The 16,088-nt window shown below is 43.7% G+C and overlaps 1 protein-coding gene across 1 annotated transcript in view; it reads right to left on the reverse strand.

Moving 5' to 3' along the window:
• HMCN1 (hemicentin 1) overlaps positions 1-16,088 on the reverse strand; it is a 688,208-nt gene that overhangs the window by 129,152 nt on the left and 542,968 nt on the right. The window contains 5 exon segments of the mRNA XM_029617466.1: positions 759-900; positions 1,468-1,604; positions 6,692-6,773; positions 8,549-8,745; positions 9,706-9,984. Of these exon segments, the coding sequence (XP_029473326.1) occupies positions 759-900; positions 1,468-1,604; positions 6,692-6,773; positions 8,549-8,745; positions 9,706-9,984 (837 nt within the window).

Raw genomic sequence — 16,088 nt, forward strand, 5'->3', positions numbered from 1 at the left:
CCTACACAACCTGCCTCAAGCTACACAACCTGCCTCAACCTACACAACCTGCCTCAACCTACACAACCTGCCTCAACCTACACAACCTGCCTCAACCTACACAACCTGCCTCAAGCTACACAACCTGCCTCAACCTACACAACCTGCCTCAACCTACACAACCTGCCTCAAGCTACACAAGAGCAAGGCTTTGGCCTAGGCCTCGCTGGCTAAGTGGGGGCTGGGGGGGTCCTGACCCTGGCAGTTTTCTGGGTGGGTGGGAAGGATGGGTAGTGGGGTCGGGAAGCCCTATTTTTGCTTTTTTCTTCTTCTACTTTTTTTTTTTTTATGTTTGATTTGCTTTTCACACAAATTAAAATAATCAAACATTCCACAAACTGAAATTCATGTGAAAAAACTTCCCCATAATAAAAACAAGGTTTTTTTTTATCCCTGTACACCCCTAATTAATAATAACTACCTTAACCAAACCATTTGGCCAGAAATCTTGGTCAAAATTTCTGATTGTGCTTAGGAAATATCAAATAGTGATCTTGGATGCACAAAAATTCTTAAACAATAATAATCCTGTGGGGTGTACAAAAATTCCTAAATATTAATAATCCAAATGCAAAAAAATACAATTCATGTTTAAAAAACACAGTGATCTGCTGTGCATCTGGCCAATAACAAATTCTGTTTCACGTTCCGACAGATAAAATCTGTAGAACAGTGAGTGAACTCTTCCCATGATTATGGACAATTGCTTGCATTTTTACCATTTACAGTCAGCGTAAACTCCCTGGTAGTCATTCCTGCGATGTTTCTTGCCACACAGGTGTAGCTTGCTGTATCTGCCAGCTCTGCATTATTGATCTGCAAGTATCGGCCGCTGGATAGGATGCGGATTCGCGGAGTAGCCTTAGAGAAACAAGCAACTTATTACTGCACAGTTCAGCTGCACACTGACAATGATCACTCTTGCTCCCGGCAACATGGCTCTGCATGTCTTTTGGAAGGCCAGATGACCACTAGTCCTGTAAAATTCTAGACACAAAATGATCTATTTTTACAGTAAATTTAAGAAAAGCTTTTCAGTATAACTACTCAAACTTTTTCCTTTCAGCATATGTGCAAGTGAGAACAAATAGTGCATTTTAATTAAATATAAATAAAAGGAACATTCTGTACTTCACTTCTTGTAGATATATCGGACCAACACTGCCTTTACTGCAACATCTTTTTTTGTTGGTCTAATAAAAAGAGTAACAAAGATTCCAACCAAATCAAAAATAAAAAGGGAGTAAAATGTATTAAAAATATACCCCCCCCCCCCCCCCACCATACACCAATGTAAAATGAACAAGCTTCGGATGCCCTGTCATCGGAATTTTGCATTTTCCGAAGGACTGCACCAGCCTCAGAGCTTGGATGCCCCCTCCGTACAGGACAGAGGGAATGAGTTTCTTCCTGGGAAGCTCCCAGTACCTGGAGTGGCTCCCCGTCTCTCAGCCATGTGATGGTAGGTGGGGGGACAGCATCAGATTTGCATTCCAGGATAGCCTGCCCGTTCTTCATTACTGTCACATCTTGAGACCCACTCCTGCCCGCTATGTTTGGAGGCACTGGGAAAGCAAGCAAACCATGCAACGTTTTGTAACCTAGCATGCACATTTTTACAGACACATATGCTAATGTTTTCTCAGAAATGAAGCTCCATTTGTCCAGGCTAGGGAACGCCTTTCTACAGATTCCAAGCCTGGCACGAGTATCAGCTCCCCCTAGCTTTATGAGAGGTGGGATCCAGAATTTTCCCCTTGCTAGCGCACAGCCCGAGTGCAGTGAGTGATTAGGAGTAGGGTCGGAGTGTTTGGAGAGCTCAGACACTCCCCAGTGGGGGGTGTCATAGGCTTAATACAATTCCTGCAGGAACTGAAGGTGCATCTCCTCACAACTTGATGCTGGTGTGGGATCCTTCCTTCCTCAGAGAAAGGATCAGGGACGAGATCAAGAGCTGGACCCTTTCCCAACTGAGGGCTGTCTGAAGGAGAATGGCTGGGGACGGAGATCAGGGAGGAGACATCTTTCAGGATCTGAGGGTTTGGTGAAGACAAGAACCAGTGTCCAGGAAGAGAGACTGGAGTCTACATTCCTCGCCTGTCCAAGGGCAGTGCTTTGGAAGTTGAACAGACGAGCAGCTAACTGAGAAAAAGGGAGCAGCCAGCGTCTCGTCTGAGTGTGAGTCCCAGAGAGAAGGCAAAAGATCTGCGGTCCAGGAACAGATGCCAGGGGAGCTCCTTCCCAAGAGAGCTTGCACGCCTAGGGGCTGCAGCCTGTGCTAATGTCATACACCGAGTTGTTTTTGTGCTTTGGGGCTTAGTTTTTCTGATCTGTTTGGTGTGGATTTAATTTTCCTGCCATCGGAAACCAGACAACAACTTTGGCGTGCAGTGTGGTGTTTTGGTGAGTTTGCAGAAGAGCCTCAGAGGTGAGAAAAACCCTAAAAGCCTTGGAAAAATACACCACCCCCCTCCCCCACACCGTGTGGGAAGAATCCAGGAGGCATCGGTCCTGCTCTTGCCCTTGACCCTCTGTGCCCAGGCAGCAGTCAGGGCAGGGGCTACATAAACACATTACCAAGTTGTTGTTGTTTTATTTTGTGCCTCCAGCTCAAACCAGAACTGGGTCTGGGGATCCTGACACTATGAAACAAATCCCAGGGATTTCCTCTCCTAATTTATATTTCTGCCCCTCCCTCAAACTATACCCAGTCTAATCATTGGATCTGGGAAAGAGGAGAGCCAAACCAGGGCCCTTCCACACAGCAGCTCTCAGCGCTAGCTCTGAGCCACCGGGCCTTTTAATAGGAACACTAAAATAAACCACTACCTTTCCATAAGCTTAGGAAACGCCATGCCGTGTGCAACTTTCCTAGCATGATATGGCCACTCCTCCTTTTACATATGCCCAAGAAATACTGGGGTCCACATTCAGCCGTTATCCAGCTGAGTAAGTTAGCCAGATAAGTTGGAGGAGATGTTCAGCAGAGCAGCAGGTCTACCTTATCCACCTAACTTAGGTCATTCATAGGGATGTGAATCGTTTTTCGATTAAAATTATCGTCCGATAATTTTAATATCGTCTTAAACCGTTATGGAACACAATACAATAGAGATTCTAATGATTTATCATTATAAATCGTTAGAATCGTGAGCCGGCACACTAAAACCCCCTAAAACCCACCCCCGACCCTTTAAATTAAATCTCCCACCCTCCTGAACCCCCCCAAATGACTTAAATAACCTGGGTGTCCAGCGGCGGTCCGGAACGGCAGCGGTCCGGAACGGGCTCCTGCTATTGAATCTTGTTGTCTTCAGCCGGCGCCATTTTCCAAAATGGCGCCGAAAAATGGCGGCGGCCATAGACCAACACGATTCCACGGCAGGAGGTCCTTCCGGACCCCCGCTGGACTTTTGGCAAGTCTTGTGGGGGTCAGGAGGCCCCCCCCCAAGCTGGCCAAAAGTTCCTGGAGGTCCAGCGGGGGTCAGGGAGCGATTTCCCGCCGCGAATCGTTTTCCGTACGGAAAATGGCGCCGGCAGGAGATCGACTGCAGGAGGTCGTTCAGCGAGGGTTCCGGCGCCTCGCTGAACGACCTCCTGCAGTCAATCTCCTGCCGGCGCCATTTTCCGTACGGAAAACGATTCGCGGCGGGAAATCGCTCCCTGACCCCCGCTGGACCTCCAGGAACTTTTGGCCAGCTTGGGGGGGGCCTCCTGACCCCCACAAGACTTGCCAAAAGTCCAGCGGGGGTCCGGAAGGACCTCCTGCCGTGGAATCGTGTTGGTCTATGGCCGCCGCCATTTTTCGGCGCCATTTTGGAAAATGGCGCCGGCTGAAGACAACAAGATTCAATAGCAGGAGCCAGTTCCGGACCGCTGCCGTTCCGGACTGCCGCTGGACACCCAGGTTATTTAAGTCATTTGGGGGGGGTTCGGGAGGGTGGGGGATTTAATTTAAAGGGTCGGGGGTGGGTTTTAGGGGGTTTTAATGTGCCGGCTCACGATTTTACGATTTTTCACGATATTTTACCCCCCCAAACGGCAACAATACGATTCCCTCCCCCTCCCAGCCGAAATCGATCGTTAAGACGATCGAGGACACGATTCACATCTCTATTCACTAAGCCTCTGAGGGATTCACACAGCGGCAGTAAATAACCTGTGGTTTGGTAAATCCGGTGCTATTTTTCTCCATGGGAAAGACACCCTACACAACATAAGAGGAGAAACCTGGGACTGTGGGGCCGTGATCGCCCCCAAAACATTACCCCCTCCCCATGAGTTTCAAATACCCCAGGGATCTGCTTGGAACCACCCTCCTGCTGCCCTTGCAAGTGGCACATAAGTTGTAAAAGATGTAATGCAAGTGTTTTGTAAAAAAGGAGGACGCTCTGTCCCCAACCTGCCCCGTCACTGAAACATTCAGCACCCAGAGGGAGGCTGGGGACCACTTCCCCCCACCCTAGTCTCCCATTGGACTCCTTTTTTGAAAAAAACATGGCCCTGGTGGGCCACTGGAGCACCCAACCCCCACCCTCCTCACAAATAAAGCTACCTGGTGGTCTAGTGGCTCTGTAATCCCCACCCCCTGGACCCCCCTTACTTGTAGAATATGCATTAGTGGTGCACTGGTGCACTGGGGACCTGGAGTGCCCCCTAGGCTTTGAGACCAGGTAAAGACCATTTTCCAAAATGGCACCACTCACCCTTTGCCTGTATCGTAGGGGTGAGTAGGAGAAGGGTAGTTTTACAACTTGTGGCGGGGGGGGGGGGGGAGCCACAGGTGCATTGGCACATGCGTTAACATTGAGATACATCTGCAGGAAAATACCTAGAGCTCCTGAGTTGTACCTAATTTCAAGCCAAATTGCACAGTTTGTGAATTTTTCGGCAAGCCACATTATTTGATTAGCATAGTTTAGGGTAGTAATGAATACATTCCCATGCATTTGCATGCAAATGAGCTCACTCAAATATGTGTAGTTCCGGGCTGTGCATGTGATTTGCATACATGAATAATGCTAATCCATGCAAAGCAGCTCATTACTAGTCAATTTAATTTATTAAAAGTTTATTTAAAGTTTATTAAAAGTTATTATTTTATCGCTGCCATCAAGAAAGTGGGGGTGTGTGGGAGGAGCGGGGCAATGAAAGTCTTTCAGTGTTTGGAAAGGGGAGGCAACTCTATTTTTGGATGACAGGATTTGGGGTAGGGGGCACAACTGAGACACATGGAAATGTTTCAATTTTTTTTTTTTTACTTTTTGGTGTCGGGGCTATCTTGCGTGGTGGCCCCAGGTTGAGCTGGGTTCAGCCCTGACCCCTGTTTAACTTCAACGTTTTTGGCAGCAATGTTTTTATGTGGTTGACCCTTTAAGGTGATGGTAGTCTCTTGAGGTTGGGGCTGCCATCACACCTAAAGGGCTGTTAACCTCATTGTTTTGTCCTGTGGTGTTTGGCCGCGAAACACACTAAAGTGCCATGGAGCCATGATGTTTTTTGGACGGAGGGGACCACGTTTGCCATGACTGTCCCACCCCCTGATAGTGGGACCCCTCCTGTGAAAAAAACCATGGCTTAGTGGCTCTGGATAAGTAGCTCCACCCAGATCACTTCCGTTCCACCTGTGATGGGGGCTATGCTCATCACTATCTCAATCCCCACCAGCTATGGGCATTTTTGGACCCTCCCCTTGCATTAACCCCACGTTTCTGTGGGAGGCCCAGTGTGGGATATAAATATCCTCATGAGTATGCTCAGAGTCGGAGGGCAGACGATACTTGAAGAGAGAGGGTGGAGAGTTGGTGGAGATCCCTGTCTAGGCTCCTCAGCCTGGAGAAGAGACAGAGAGAAGTGGGAGTGGAAGTTCGTGAATGGTCATAGCCTCACCCCTTGGGGTTCTGATCAGAAGAGAAGGAGTCTGCGTTAGATTTGAAGAAGATTTTTGGACTTTCAATTGACCAGTCTAGAAGCTAAGGTTTCCCCCCCCTGTATCTGGAAAGGCTGAGTCGCTGATCTCTAAGCCCAGGCTGCAATGCAAAAGCAAGGGCAAGGAGATTTGTAGAGATTGTGATAATCATGGACTTTGGCCCTTTCTATTTTCCTCGTTTATGCTGGAGATGCCCAGTACCCTAACTCTCCAATGGGAAGGGATCATTAAACCTGGATGGGGGTGCAACAGGAACACAATTTCATGCAATTTTATGTTTCTGTGCTGGTTGGGATTTTATTTTTCTGCAAGTAAACTTTTACTTTGAACACCAAAGTAGACTCTGCCCTTTTATTTTGGCTTCTGCACCTGTATGTGATGTTATTCTTCAGTGGTTGTTGTGGTTATCCCTGTACCTAAGAGGCACCCCAGAGTACAGAGACTTGGAGTAGTGGAATTTTCCTTAGATACGCCTAAAGCCCTGGAAGATTACGTTCTCCCCCCCCCCCCCATCAGATGAACCCTGGGAAATTTGGCTCCCCAGATGCAGCTAAACAAGGACCCTGCCAAACGCCCATAACTTATCTGGATACATTTTTAGCCAAATAAAAAGTTATCCAGATAAGTGATTGCCACTCAGCGCAGCCAAATATTGAAAGTCTGAACTTATCCTGCTAAGTGGCACTGAATACCAGCCTGTGAGAGCTCAGTATCCTAACTTACCATGCACTCTTACCAGGTACTCCTTATCATCATCTCCTGCAGGGCTCGATGCCAAGCACGTGTACCTTCCTGTGTCTTCCACCTACAGAAGCAGCACAGGTCATTAGTTAGGGTACACAGGGTCCTTGCTCGTTAGCATTTGTCAGTTCATGGTCAATCTCTCTATTGTTATGATCAGTAGTTTTCATTCACAGTCAGAGAAACACAGACTGAAATGTTTTCTATTTGCAAAGCACTTCACATCTTATTTAGCAATATATTTAAATGGAATCTGGCCAGGGGGAAGAGCAGGTGCCGGATGGTCCAGACAATCAGGAGAGGGTTACAGCACATTTTGCCTGGAAGTTACTTGATTAAAATCTAGCTCAAGCTGGTAGTAAGAGAAAGGCATCACCATCTGAAACCAGTTCAATCTGATGGACGGCAGCTGGTGCTCTCAGTCTAGCTCCCAGTGGTCAGGTGTCCACATTACACATTACTGCGTCATAATTTGGCAGTGAATGGCACCAAGGCTGGCAGTCTCAGCAGAAAGCCAAAGATCATAGAAGCATGGAGACTGAGTCACCCCTCACCCTTAGAAATGGTCACTCCAGAGCAGAGGTGAGGTGCATAGGTTGGCTGGGGACCCTGCTGGCTTCTTTATACAATGCTCAATCTCAGACTGGAAGCTCTTCAGGCTAGGACATTATAGCCATGTGAATTACTTCATATGGTGCTGTACATGCTCATGATGTGAAGTAAGCGACATTATATAATTTGTGTACAATGGTCAAAATAGAGGCTATCCAAAGCCATCATTATAAAGGTAATTTATTTTAATGCTCTTGATATACTGCTTTCTACAGCAAACAAACTCCAGGAGATGGGATAAGCTTATTAATAGAGTATTTATACTATTTCAGTTAAACATAGGGAAAAAAGTATTAGAACCTTTCCCATCCCAGCTGATTTAGCTTTACAACAGCCAAAAGAAGCACTTGGGAGTAAAATATGCCCCTGTTTGCATTTCCTCCTTTTCTCTTCCGTCACTATTACTATAACACTACATTACATCTAAAGAGAGTCAACGTACTTGGAAGCCAATGCAATGAAGTGCACCCAACCTAGCGCACAGGTTTACGTCTGGTTGGGCGCATGTTTTGGGGACATGCTAGACTAGCACCCGATGCAATAAGGAGATTAGCGCGTCCTAAACACATGCCTAAATGCATAGCCTATAGCGCTCATCACATGTAAATTCCATGCAGATCAGGCTATTAGTTATTATCCCCCCCCCCCCCATGCAGAAAATTGCCAGGGGGCCCAATACAAACTTTTAAATGCAGCAAATTTAACTCCAGCCCTGGAAGTAGCGTCAAGTAAATCTGCGAATCAAGGGCTCATGATAAATTTAAAAGTACTGTCCTCTGTGGTTCCTCCTACTTCAGTATCATTGTGACACTTAAAATCTACTACTTGGTGTTTAAAAATAAAGATATAATGTAGTGGTTTAATGTAAAAAAAAAATAAAAAAATAAGTTCTGGATGCACACTTTGTACGCAAAATATACAAGGGGTGAAATCAGCCCGAAGCAGGATAAGATGGACACGCGCCCAGTGCATTTCTGGGCGCCAGATGCATTTGCGTGCTAGGGATGCACAGTTTTTCTTTAGCATGTCCTTTTCAATGCAGCACCTCATTTTAATACTGCACTGGGCACACAGGGAAGGTGGCTGTGCGCACGTTAGGGAAACGGATGCTCAATACGAGCGCCCGTTTTAACGCGCGTCTTATTGCATCAGCCCCTTGGTTTTGGAATGAGACAGTTACTCAGTTATGTGCAATTTCGGTTGTTAAAAAAGAAGTGAATTCCTTGCCTGAGCACTTGCAGTTCTCAGCATCTCTCCCCCTCGCAGGACATGGATAGCATCTGATTGGGGAATGGGCCGGCCGTCCTTCAGCCAAGCTAATTTTGGGGTTGGGATCCCACTTGCATTGCAGAAAAGTTCCAAAGGATTATTAACGATCACAGATATCTCCTCAGGGTGATCAGACCCATTTATATGAGGAGGTTCTGCAAAACAGACAAAAAAAAAAGATATGTTATCAGTCTCCATTAGGCAGATACAATTCAATGTATGTACAGTGGAGAAAGAATGAGTCTTGCATGCAAAATATTCTATGAATGAATACATTGGCAGTTCAAAGAATGACTGGTCACACTTGTGTGTTATATTACTGTTGTACGATTTAAAAGGCTTATAACAGTGTAAGATATAATAATGAAATACATTGGTCAGATCACAGTGCTGTAAACCACTTTTCCATACACTGTTTGACCTTGAGCAAATCAATTAACCTCCTGTTTTTTGCATGAAAACTGCAAACTCTGTCACTACAACTGGTGGTGCTATATAAACATTTTTATTGTTATTACGATGATAAAAATTGCGTAATCTCTTTGAACCATGCTTATTCTTTACATACCTAGGGACAGAGAGCTTGCTATTCTATCTTGTATGAGAAATATGAAAATTACTGCCAGTCAGATGGCAATGTAGTTAAAGCATTGTGCTACAAAGTAGGAAGCATCTCTACATTCATGTCCCAGGGTGGACGGGCTGAATATGTGGCAGACATAGTACTCATGACCTAAGAACCAAATGGATGTTACTTACTGTTCTATTGACTGTCTTACCACACAGTTAATGCACAGCCCTGCTAGTACCATGGTCCTTGAAAAAGTTACATCCTCCTGTTTTGGCCATGGTATATGATTTGTGTGTAGAACTGTACCATGTACCTTCTCAGGTGCCTCCTTATTCTTAGCATTTTCCCTCATTCCTACTGAGCCATAAATCAGTCAGGCAAACCAAATGTAGATGACACACTATCTGCATTGGTATGATCACACAGCTTAAATGCTCTTTATTAAAATAAATCTGAAAACAGTTCTTTATTCATTTGAAGATATGAGAGCTGCTTTTTATTCTGTTTCTCATATTTTATCTCTATCCTTGAGAAACAAGCTTACCCAACACCTTCAAGATAAAATGCTTGCTGACTTCCCCAGCCTCATTGGATGCTATACAGGTATATCGACCCACATCTTCCATCTTTGCCTTTGAAATTTGGAGGACCATTCCCTGGTTAATCACAGTCAGATGGGCTCCCAGTTTTAAAGACTGTCCATCCTTAAGCCATGACATGTTGGGGTTGGGAGTACCATCGGTAAAGCACAGTAGAGAGGTTGGATTTCCTTTCACAGTGATTACTTCCTCTGTCCCACCTGCATTGTCCATACTTGGAGGCACTACGGAACATAGAAATAAAGAAGGGGTGATCATGATAATGAGAATTCATGTTATAAGAACAACTGTACAGCTGTGGTTCATTGGGTTTGTTAATTTCTATTTTCCCTTCTGCATGTACACAGTACTCTACTGTAAATCACACTACCTAAGATAATTGGGTTTGATTCATTCAGTGGGAAAAGAGACAGTGGAGAGTAGCTGTTCAGGAAAGCCAGTGAATAAAAGGATAAAAATGCTATTCAAAGCTTGAGCAGGAGCCAAAAACAGAATAAATAGTGGTGAACTGTTCAACAATGTCTAGCTAGATTATCCTTTTTCAGATATGCAAAGTCACTTAGGTGATGTTCGACAACTCTAGAAAAAAACAGGAAACTGCACTGACCATGAGTAGGCCAAGATAACAAAAACTAAGGACAAGAAGCATAAGCCCATACCCAGACTTTAATCTCTACACTACCTCAATTGTACACTCTTTGAACTATCTACTCATCCCATCTCCATAAAATTCAATAGGAAAAACCCTAGCACATTAAAAAATATTCTTGTTACAGTCAAATAAAAGACCACCAGGCTGCAATGCATGAGGAATTGCTGGAATGCGAGGCCAGCAAATATACAAATGCTCTATGCATACATTATTTATATTTTATCCTTCACTTTCACCTGTCCTGTCCATGAAATAACAGCATTCACAGGATATTAGTCACATACTGTGTTGTGCACAGGTTTAAAGATCCCTCAGGTTTTGCCCGATTCTGTACCTATGCTGAAGATTCCAGTGTGAGAACTTGCAGTCACTAATGTGCGAACTTATGAGAACTGATCACACATTCATCTGCCCTTCTTTTTCTTTTCTGTTATATTCCTATATAAATAGGAATAATACTTGGAGAGGGTAATGATATGCAAAAGGTAACTATATATTTCTTTTAGCAATAAAAATAATACAGACTACCAAAGAGTATTGAATAAAATACAAATAGTAAAGCATATAGAAAGCTAAGCTGCGCTATATATAAATATGTTTAAATCGATGACAGTTTATTTTCTTGAAATATCTGAATTGTCAGTCCTGTCAGGCAGGCAAATGAAAGACGACCCTGCATGGGGAGAGGGAGAATCTTGGATAGCTCTGGGAAGACCTTCATGTGCAAGCTTGTATTCAGTTTGGCAGCTCGCTGGTTCTTCAGTTTCCTATCTCTTGTCATAGGGTCCTTTATGCTTATGGGATGTGGTCACCCTGGCCCTATTATTGCTCCTTCCACATCTCAAAGCTCTTCATACTTTTTCCATGTCTTACCCTTTCATTGTTGGTGACATACAAGTACACACCTTTCTTTTCCAGTCTCTGGTGTTCGCCTCCCGCACATCCCTCTGTCCCAATTCCTGGCTTCATCATGTTGTACTTTCTGGTACAATTCCTTTTCAGTACAATTACTTTATATTATATATTCTATTTCTAGCAATATAGATGATTATAGAATTATAAAAGATACTTTCTTATTTTCTTTGCTCACAGTAATGAAATGTATTTTGAAGCAGCACTGCGCCTGAATGTGTTTATGTAGCCATGTGTATTTTTTACACAGAGTTTCAAAGCAGCAGAAAGCACTAATTACTATTGGGCCAATTCAGTAAAGTCCGCGGGAGAGCAGACGAACACCCACTCTCCCAGTGCGCGCACAAGCCACTCGCCTGTGCACGCGATTCTGTATTTAAATGAGGCCTGGCAGTAGAAACAGGCAAAAGGAGGCGCTAGGGACACTAGCGCATCCCTAGCACCTCCTTTTGGCCCAGAGTGGCGGCTGTCAGCGGGTTTTGACAGCCAACGCTCAATTTTGCCGGCGTCCGTTCTCAAGCCCGCTGACAGCCACAGGCTCAGAAACCCGACGCCGGCAAAATTGACCGTCCAGTTTTCGACCCGACAGCCACCGGCTGACTTCAATTTTTTTTTCTTTTTTCACCCTTCAGGACCTCCGACTTAATATCGCCATGATATTAAGTCGGAGGGTGCAGAGAAAAGCAGTTTTTACTGCTTTTCTGTGCACTTTCCCGGTGCTAATTTCTGAAAGCAAAATGTGTGGCTTGGCTGCACATTTTGTTTTCCAAATCGCGCAGGAATACCTAATAGGGCTATCAACATGCATTTGCATGTTGAGGGCACTATTAGGTTCGGTGAGTTGGACGTGCGTTTTTGGCCCCTTACTGAATAAGGCGGAGTGCACTGTACTGTATCAGCCCATATGACAGCAGGGAGCAAGCAGAAAGAAAAGAAACGTTCACAGCAAATCAGTAGACAAGAGGCTTTCCCTGCCTTTGCATTCACATTCTTTAAATGCAAGCTTTTTCTAGTCCCTGTATCAAGCATTAATCCTTTACAGTATATCTGTTTATGTGTTTTGTGCACTAAACACATACCTTTCCCTTACAAACACATGAAATTCTCAATCTCTGCATTGGTGGCATGGCCTCACAACCACTTCCCATACATCAACATGGGCCAGCAGGGCTAGGGGATTTGGGAACTGAAGCCTCATCTGTTACACAATAATACATCATTGTATCACCTACCCTGAATCCTCAGTAGGCATACCAAAGGCAAAGAGTATTCTGCCTTCATATACCCCACTTCTGCAAGCATCCTGTTACCTTCTACAAAGCAACCATCATACATTTTGGCATAGTGCCCTGTAAAAGGGGATGCCTTGAACATCTCCCACTGTCCCTGCCCTGAACAAGAATGTGTGGAGGTAATGATGGCATGCACATACACAGACACATCTGGAAGCCAGAGAGTTACTGCTGTCACTCTTCTTACCCCTTCTCCAAAGAATAGGGGCAAAATGAGCAAAATGGAAGCTATATTAGAAGAATAAATAATAAGAATTGCAATAAAACCAAATAATTATTGGAGACTAGGAAATCACTGAAATTGACTAGTGCTTTATTATAATTTCTATAATTATAATACCATCCAGATTAAAGGGTTTATTTAGAGAGCAATTCAGGTCTTTGAACTCATTTGGGGTCTCAGAGGAACATGTAACAGAAAGTAAGTCAGCTAAGTGGGTGAATAACCCTTTGTGGGTGAGGCCAGAGGCAAATAGATAATGAAGATTATGAACAAATCCATCTCCTACATATTCTGAATATCTTTTTACGGGCCCTTCTCAATAGGTTTTTGACAGTTTCAAAACCTACTGAATTTAATAGTTGAATATCACTTTTAACAACAGTAGACATTCATGAAAACCTGATTTTTGGCCACTATTTACCTAGTGGTACCCCAAGCTCTAATTATTTTGAAGTGATTTGCACAAGATTATTAGGAATTGTTAATGGTTCTTATCTCATGTGTAAAGGTCCTAATTTGGTACAGTTGGTTCAATAATACAACTTGGCGCTTCAAAGTCAAGTTGATGACATTAAAGTTTGAAATAAATTTCTTGTAGAAAACCAAATACTCAGCCCAAACTAAATGGTTCCCATCTTAGACTATTTAAATATGTAGAAATTAAGGGTCAAACAAATAAGTTGTAGGTGATATCTTTTTATTGGATTAGCTCAATACATCTACAACAAGCTTTCAAGAGCTATGCTCCCCTCATTAATGTTTCTTCACTGGCCTGATAAAGGGGACCTAGCTCTCGAAAGCTAGACACAACTGTATTGAGCTAGTCCAATACAAAGGTGTCATCTATAATTTGTTTGACCCTTATTTCTACAGCCCATACTATGAATGTCAGCTATGCAACAGCCTGCTCCACTCTCTGTGAGCAGGGCTTGTCATTGTACTAAAAATGCAGTTCTCAGAACTAAAAACCAATTACATGGGGTAAGCAGACAAACATATAGGAGGCAATTTTCAATGTGGAGGTTGCACATGGAAAAATAGCTTATATGTGTATAAGTAGCATATACTATTTTATAAACTTTGAGAGTACACGCATACTTGCAGTATCATTGGTAAATGTTAACAGGGAAAGAAAGGAGCAGTCTAAGATTTTCCAGGGCTGAATTCTGAAGTATCCTCTCAGGCTGCTATTTTGTAAGCTGCATATGCACATACATTATCAAATATCTAAAACCTTTTACTCTTAATAAACTCACACAACTGAAATAAAACCTCTCTGTAGTTTTTGGATGGTAGGTCTTGCTGAACTGACAGGGTCTAGGTGAACTGGTAAAAGTCTTAGTGAACTAGTGAAGGCTCCCATATTATGGAATGAGCTCCCTCTGTATATCAGAGAGAAAATTGATTTGCTGAGATTTTTGTTGCCTACTAAGAACATGGTTAATGGTGTCAGAGCTTGCTTCTTAAAAATGGTGCTGCTCAGAATTTCCAAAATTAAAAGATGTCTCCCTAATCTTGTGATATGTGGAAGGGACTAGGTTGGTGGGATTATGAGGATGGTGGAATATTGTATTTCCTGTGATATATGGAATGGAGTAGGTGGGTGGCAATATGAGGTTGGTGGCGCAATGTAACATTTATTTATTTTATTTATTTAACAGTTTTTTATACCGACCTTCATAGTAGATAACCATATCGGATCGGTTTACATTTTAACAAGGGTAAACTAAGGTAACAATTCTGGTTAAATAATAGATAACAAAGGAAAAAGGAATAAGTCAAAGTTACAATCAACAAGGAATGTATAAAACTTGGAGGCTTGAAGACAAGCTGGAAGGAAGATAAAGGCAGGAAGAATAAATATAACGTGATACGAATAATTTAACGGGTTAGAGCAAGTGCTTTAACCTGGAGATGCCAGTGTCCATTGTTCAGGAAGAAGTGTGTCAAAGACCTTGTAAGAAGTGCGGCTCAAGCTAGTGATTATCCGGAGGATCTGGGAAGGCTTGATCTGGGAAGGCTTGGTGTTAACATGTTAAGTGTATTGGAATATTTTGTGCTATGTTTATTTTTACTGTTTTTATTGTTTTGATTTTATTTATGTACCTCATTTTGGAAATTTTTATTGTAAAAATTGAAAAGCAATTAATAAATTTGTATAAATAAAAATAAAATACATGGTATGAGTAAACTTGTGATTCCAGGGCATCAGGGGCCAACAAGGTGACCTATTGCAACTACAAGGGCTTCGACTTCCTCAATATTCAGAAGGTCTGTGATGTCAAAGGGGGATCATCATGGACACTGTGCCCAGGTTTCCAGGATCCTGTCATGAAGCTTACATCCTCTCACAGAAATTCATGACGTCTTGCAGAAAGGGCACGCCACTGAAGGCTGGTTTCTAGATAGGAAAGCAGTTCTCACAGCTAACCTCTTCTCTTTTCTCTCCCTCATTTCTAGGTGGAGTGAAAACCATTCCAACCTCAACCAGGAAACTGCCCTGTTGCCTAACACCAAGAGAAAACAAAATTCTGCTCTTCTCTGCCTTCTCCCCTAGAGGTGATAGAGGATATCCTTTCTAACCCGGCTTACAATCCCGCTAGCTAATCCACAGATCACAGCAGATGCTTGCTGCAACAGGGCCCACTGGCAGATCAAGGCAGTCAAGAAAGCAATTGGCCTACTCAAAACACATTTCCCCTGCCTGGACAGATCTGAGGGATGCTTTCTCTACAACCATAAAAATATTTGTAAGATCTTTCTAGGCAGCTAGATGCTTCACAACCTGGCCAAAAACCCAAGGTCTGCCTCCAGAGGAAATAGATATTCTTTTGAATGAAGAGGAAGAAGACTTGCAGGCGATACATCACCGGACTCAACAGGTTGTACAGGTACACTTTGATACAAAGCCATTTTTGGACTGTGAAGATGCATTTATTTACAATAGCGATACAAGTACAGAAAAAAATAAAACATTAATGCTTCCTTGGTCTCCCTTTCTTTTTGGGTGAAGCTCTGTGCGTTCACCTGTCCCGGTGTTGTACTCTTCCACAGCGGTGACCTCTCACAGAGGAGATGAAGGTGCTGCGGAGAAGGTGATTTGGCTTGCAGGCTCCTCTGCCCTCATCCCGGCCTGCTTCAGCTTCACTTGGTATCAGGTCTTGTCACTTTTGGCTCAGGTCATGCACATGCCAGCTGTTGTGGAAAACTGCAATGAGCTGGTGACAGATCTTGTCCCAGGTCCACTCT

Source organism: Rhinatrema bivittatum, chromosome 10 (genome assembly GCF_901001135.1).
Source record: "Rhinatrema bivittatum chromosome 10, aRhiBiv1.1, whole genome shotgun sequence".
In the NCBI taxonomy this organism is placed as follows: domain Eukaryota; kingdom Metazoa; phylum Chordata; class Amphibia; order Gymnophiona; family Rhinatrematidae; genus Rhinatrema; species Rhinatrema bivittatum.